The sequence below is a fragment of the Apiotrichum porosum genome (genome assembly GCF_003942205.1).
Source record: "Apiotrichum porosum strain DSM 27194 chromosome Unknown scaffold_22, whole genome shotgun sequence".
Classification (NCBI taxonomy): Eukaryota; Fungi; Basidiomycota; class Tremellomycetes; order Trichosporonales; family Trichosporonaceae; genus Apiotrichum; species Apiotrichum porosum.
In genome coordinates this window covers 220,193-226,415 of record NW_021167129.1, presented here as the reverse complement: position 1 = coordinate 226,415, position 6,223 = coordinate 220,193, and the positions used below count along the sequence as shown (strand labels likewise).

The 6,223-nt window shown below is 58.0% G+C and overlaps 3 protein-coding genes across 3 annotated transcripts; all 3 read right to left on the bottom strand.

Annotated features, from left to right (window-relative positions):
• Positions 1-20: 20 nt before the first annotated feature.
• Positions 21-960, bottom strand: EHS24_005455 (uncharacterized protein; the record flags this gene model as incomplete). The annotated part of the gene is made up of 1 exon (XM_028620979.1): positions 21-960. A coding segment is annotated over one exon (940 nt), but the record flags the coding sequence as incomplete, so codon positions are not given.
• Positions 961-1,961: 1,001 nt separating this feature from the next.
• On the bottom strand, positions 1,962-2,669 carry EHS24_005454 (uncharacterized protein; the record flags this gene model as incomplete). The annotated part of the gene is made up of 1 exon (XM_028620978.1): positions 1,962-2,669. One exon carries the CDS (start codon positions 2,667-2,669, stop codon positions 1,962-1,964), a length of 708 nt encoding a protein of 235 aa, XP_028471853.1.
• Positions 2,670-5,351: 2,682 nt separating this feature from the next.
• Positions 5,352-5,864, bottom strand: EHS24_005453 (uncharacterized protein; the record flags this gene model as incomplete). The annotated part of the gene is made up of 2 exons (XM_028620977.1): positions 5,352-5,418; positions 5,467-5,864. 2 exons carry the CDS (start codon positions 5,862-5,864, stop codon positions 5,352-5,354), a joined length of 465 nt encoding a protein of 154 aa, XP_028471852.1.
• Positions 5,865-6,223: the final 359 nt, after the last annotated feature.

Below are 6,223 nucleotides of genomic sequence, written 5' to 3'. Positions count from 1 at the left end.
GTGTGACTTGGGGTCGCGACCCGGGTGGCCTGGGCTGGGAGTCGAGGTAACGTTGCTGCTGGGCGGGTTGGTGGCAAAGTAGAACGTGGCACCGTACACGCCGACGGATCCGTCCGTGTCAATGTTGTCAATAATGACATCGTACTCCTCGGTCGGGTCGAGCGGGGCGGCAAACAGCACCGCCTCCGACTCCCACCTGCTCTCTGAATTGAACGTGAATGGGTTGGGCGGCGACTCGGACCCAAGAGTGTAGTCCTGGGTACCCGACAGTGGTGGGTCAAGGGTGACATTGTAGTGGCCACCGAGGTAGCCAACCGTGCCGTTGATGATGATGAAGGATGTGTTCTGGGGCACATTGAAGTTGAGGTACGCGTCGCCCGAGCCAACGAGGTGGTTGTACGGCCGGCCGACGGGGCTGGGGACCGAGCCGATCGAGGCATTGTATGCCCACTGGCCGTAGAAATAAAAGAACTCGTTCTTGTCTCCAAGGCTGTCGACGACGGCCTCTGTGCGGTTGGGGGCGTCCCAGATCGAGTCGAACTCGGTCTCCAGTGCCGTGTTGATGTCCACGCCGGTCATCCAGACGTCCGTGTCCGAGTTGGTTTGCGTGACGACCATTTCATACCACGCATACGTCAGGTTGCTCTGTGCGGCGGCAATGACCGAGCTGTTGGCCGACGTTTCTGTCACATACTGCCACTGGCCGTACGAGACGCTCACGACGGAAGTGTCGCTCGCGTTTCCCAAAAACTGAATGTTGGTGCCGGCAAAATCTATGGTGGTGGAGTATTCGTCGAGACGACGGATAGAGTCGCCTGTCAATGGTGTTCCTTGACCAACCCAGTCGCCTCCGGTGTCATAAGTCTCAGAGATGGACCCAGAGAACTGGAGCACGGGGGAGATGACGGGCAGCGAGAGGTTGAAGAGCTTTTTGGACGCGTATGCCGGAGCGGCCAGCATCACGAGTGCTGCAAGGAAAGCGAGTGAAAATCGTGGTAGGGACGCTACCCCCGTGGTGGTGTGGGCGGGCATGGCGAGTAGTGTAAAGACAACGGAGCCCTCACGGTGCTTGCCGTTGTGGATAAATGACAATGATCGACAAGTAGAGAAAAGGATGTGTGTAACAAGAAGTGTGTAACAAGAAGTGAGACGAGCACAGCCTGCCTGCCAAGAGATCCAGCACCCACTGCGGGCCCACTAGGTGTCGGACGGGTCTAAACGCGCAGCAGGCTGTGGGGTGTGTTTGGGGAGCAACCGAGACGCTCATGCGGGCAGCCAGGCTAGGCTAGCTTGCTCTCAGTTTTTGACTGTGACCCTTTGCCATACCGCGTGGCTGAATTACGTATGGTACACGTTGGTGTCCACCCCGTTTACTGCCTGCTGCACCAAAGGGGGGTCCTCTTGGCCTCTTGTGCTCTCTGGACCCTTCCCCCCGTCATTCCGACCCGGACGCTCCAGAACTCCGGGACACCACCCGAGGTCTGGAAAGCTGGACTGGGAACACGGCGACGCGGGCTCCAGGCAGAAAGTGTGCAGCCGACTCGCGACCCCATGCCTCGCTTCCTGACTCAAATGCATTAATATAGCACAACTGTTTTTTTAACATCCACACGCACCACGCTTAAAGACGCGTCTGGCAGCGGCACTTTTCAACCCAAAGCCAATATCTCTGCGGGTGACTGCATAAGAAAACTGCGCACTGCGCCAGTAGCATTGGTGTAAGTTCTTACTTCGGATGCTTTCATTTATTGGCGATGATCATGTTATCTCCGTACCTGAAGTCCCTCGCCCTGACCCGAGTCGGCGGACTGGCCATGAACATGGTGGTGGTGGTGGTGTGTACATGTTCGCAACGCAAAGCGTTCAGAGACAGCACTAACGATAACATTAAGACACAAGTACTAGCTAAAATCCTCCTCATTTGTCCGTCCCCACTGTCCATCTCCGATCCCACCCCTTCCTCACATCCAAGCTGCGAGGAGAACGGCGGCAGCGACAACCGAGAGGCCACCGCTGGCGATCGAGCCGACCTTGAGGTTGGAGGCACCGCTGTGCGTCGCGCTGGGGCTCGGGACATCGCTGGCGACCGTAGCTTGGGTGACGTTGCTGGCGGTGGACTCGGCGGCAATGTTGATCTGCACGGCGCTCGACGACGACACGGCCATGGTCGACATGATGTGGCCTGTGATGGTAGGCGGGATTGTGTTCGAGGTGGTGGTGGCAGAGGGGGCAAGTGCCGATGTGTTAGCCTTCGTTTGAGCGCCACTTGTGGCCTTTGCAGTGCCCGCGCTCGCGGCCTTGGTCGTACCACCAGCACCAGTTGCAGTCACAGCCGCGGTCTGGCGCCCCGGTGCGTCTCCGGTGGTGGTATAGTAGACAGTCTGGGTAACCTCCGAGGCGGCGTCGGTGGCGTCGGCGACCACCACCGTAGCAGAGTCCACCTCCTCCTGGTCCACCGAGGAGTCATCCTCCGTGTCCTGGCGCTCGGCCAAACACGACCGTGCACGCAGAGGAACAGTGGACTCACTGGAAGAAGAAATAGCAGTAGAAGCGGCAGAGCTTGCCGCGCAAGCGTCCACAATCTTGACCCCGCTTGGTGGGAGGAAGTTGAAGGCCACGGCACCCGTTGCAAGGACGGCGATGAGAGAGGCGGCGCGGAAGACGAGCATGGTGGCGAGTGGCGAGTGGGGATTGTCCTGGCTGAGGAAAGATCTGGCGTCCGTGGATTAAATGGTTAGCGGTCAGTCGAAATGTCAGCGAAGAGAGCCGCAAACGGCACAAGTGACGAGCGAGGCAGTTTTAAGCGGTGCCATTGCGGTACTCGGTAAGAGACCGTGGAGCGAGGCGTGGTAGTGTTGCTACAGCCGTTTGAGGCTATTCTCACAGCCACTTGTATGGAGTATACAGTGGGTGAGGAGCTGATATGTGGAGTGTATGAGAAGGGTCTGGAGAAACGCTGTGGTCGTGTGTGGTAGAGACGCCCAGCACTGCCGTTTAGTCCGAAGCCTGTCTCGTGGGGCACTCTTCACGTGGGATATTGTCCATTGTACACTGCTCGTACATGCACCTCGTTTCCCCATAGGTGTAGCGTGAAATGACCTGTCGCCTGAGCGCATAGCCAGATGCGTGGGTTCGTCTAAACGTAGCCACGTCGTCAGGTATGCGAAGCAGCTTGGCTGTGTGGCAAAGATCGGCCGTGGCAGAGGGGGGAATGCCACGGGCGTGTATGCATGGAATCCCTATAATCTCCCATGATGACAACAGGCGCGTCTTGAAGCTACCATGCGCCTACTCATTCACCGACATCATGTTCTGCCAACATTCTCTCATCAGTGATCAGTGCGAGCTACTCGGATGTTGGTATATTCTGGGTCGACACCACATTTCGCCGCAACCGGCGCGTACCATCAATCGTGCATCGCATCCGTCTTGGCCTTATGTCACCTACAATCACAATCACTAACGCACGTGATGGATAGCTGTGCAACGTACAGAGCACTGATACATGCAAAAACGCGACGCCATGGCCGGCCCCATCAGTGGGTGGCCTGATGGGAAGCCGGCGGCGGTGGTGTACACCTTAGCCGGCCCTCTGCCTGGGACCTCGGACAAGAACGAAGCGGTCCGCTCTTGGGTTCTCCCGCGAGTCCCACGTACCCTCGTTTCCAGCCCATGCAAACACACACACACGCCCATCACGAAGCAGATGTACAAGCACAGGTAGTGTGTCGTGTAGGGACAAAACACTGCGATTCTTTCGGATCCGACAGAGTGGGGGAGACAGGACAGTCGCCGAGTGCATGAGCGTTATAGTCTTGTGCCGAAACAAAGACGCTGACTGACATGTGAGACACCACCCTCGAACTCGTCACAGATCACAGAAACGCCTCGCTGTCCGTGCGATGTTTTGATGTGCACGGCCCAGTCTCCCGCAGTCGAGGACAAGAGCAGACCCAGTCTCTCCAGTGTGCCGTCCGCAACCTTGGCAGCGTAGCATCCGTTCCATAATTCCAGACAGGCTCGCCCCAGATCCCAGATGGCCCAGCGGCCAACGACGGCCCATGCCAAGAAGCAGACAGTGGTCTTCGCTTGGTCACGCCGCCACCGCCGCAGGCCGCCCAGCCAGCGCCTTGCCGTGCCGGGCGTTTTGGTAGGCTGATTCCCGCATGTCGCGAGATCTCTGTGTACAGCTGTGTTGGTACGTTGGTACATCCCAGGGGGGGCCGTCCCATCACTGAGCTGTTGGGGGTCTGGAGGGTATGCCCCGCCGTTGAGCGACTCCCCAAGATTTCTATGTTCTGATAGCGCTTGCCTCCCACAGCAGACCTCACAGTTACAACGAATCCCCAAGCCAGCAAGTGTGGTGATGGCCGTTGGTCCATCGTGCTGCATGCCACTGGCTAGTGTAAGCAGAACACGTTAATCCCAGCTTCCTGATCCGCGTCTGTGCCGCACCCACAGAGTCTGACCTGCTTCGGCGCGGATGCCTGCAGCGATGAGGATGGCGGGCAGGAGTTGGGCCATCAGCCTCGTGTCGGATGGCAGACTTCAGAGGTCCGATTAGATCCCCCACGCCCAACTGATGGGCTCCAGCACCCGGGTTTCAGGTCTGTGGCGCCAAACCGGACATACATGTTTGTCTCGCATGGTGGAAGCGGCCCATTGCAAGCATTCTGGAGATGTAAGGTGTGCGCGTCCACTCGGGTGCGATCAAGAGGCATCGCTGTGTCCAGAAGGATGCCAAGCCAGCCATGTGTCATCGATTTGGGCCACGAGACGATGTCACGGCCACTGCGGCGGACGGCAGTGCCACCAAACAAGCTTGGGTCTGGGCGGTACACCTGCGAACCAGTCTAGCTGGCGAGATGACGCCAGTGGGCGACACTTGTCCAGGATCAGTCTTGGGGCGGTTGTTAGGACCAGAGCACAGCTGGTAAAAGCCTCAGTGACAATATCCGCCGCCCACGCCTGAGTGGGCGGTCCAATGGTGACAACATTCCTGAAGCGTGGCGACTGTTCATGACGATACGCAGAGTTGGCTACAACCGCTTGGCACGGGAGCACATCCAATCTTGCACCAGAGTGTTGGTCTGGTGTGCGTTTTGTCGGTCATCCCTCACTGCCCTTGCACCGCTGATCTGTGACAACTCGGGCGTGAATGCAACTGCAGGCGATCTCAGTACGCGTTGCCAGACCAGTTACGCGGCTGGCCTTCAATGATGCCCAGGTCTGTTTTGGTGATCGCGCCGCCATCGGTCATGATCGTCACAATCTTTGTTCTGAGAAAGCCCCATGTTTTTACGCCTCCAACGTTCTAGTCGATACCCCGAGATCCATGCTGTAAACCACTACTACCAGAAGACGAGGGCATACCCAACCGTACCCCACACCAATATTAACAGTGATAGAGCACCTGCTCTGATACAGGTCAACAATTGCTCTCCCGGGGGGGCAAGGCGAGCTTACAATGGCGCGCCGCGGCGCGTATACACGACGGGCACCTCCCAGATTTGCATGAAGAGGGCGCTCAAGATGACGGTGCCGACCTCTGCATACTTGTTCTGATAGGCGAAGATGAACATGGAAAAGGCCAGCCCAAGGTCACACAGGCCGACGAGGGGCATGAGGATGGCGATGGGGTCGCTTGGGTCTGTGGGTGGTGGACGAGTCGACTCATCGTCGACGCTCAGGTCGACGTCGTCCCGGTTGACGAGATACAGTGGTGAATTGAATGGCGGTCGTAAGCGGAAGATGATGCCGGCCTCGGAGTGCGGTGCCCACACTGCCCACACGCCAAACGCCGACAGCTGCGCGGCCACGACAATACCGAGATACTGCCAGGTCGCCGTAGCGCCTGTGGGCATGGTGTGGTTGGTGAGATGTTGTTGAAAGTGGGTGGAGCGACGATTGAGAGAGATCTCATAATGGGTTTGAAAGTTCACGGCTAAGGCAAAGAAAGACGCGTGCGCTAAATGACGTCAGGGACGACAACCCCCAGGAGCGACGGGGGTCTGTCACCCCCAGTCAAAACTGTCGGGCATACAAAGCAACGTTTTGCAGCTCTGCCTGCTGCTGCATGTCGAGGTGTGATAACGTGTTGCAATCTGGTGCTGGCTCTGTGGGACGCGGTCGGCAACTTGCAACATGACACCTCGGCAACATGTTGGCTCATCAGGGGAGAAACGACGGAGAGACTGCGCAGCGGACTGCGCAGCAATGTTGA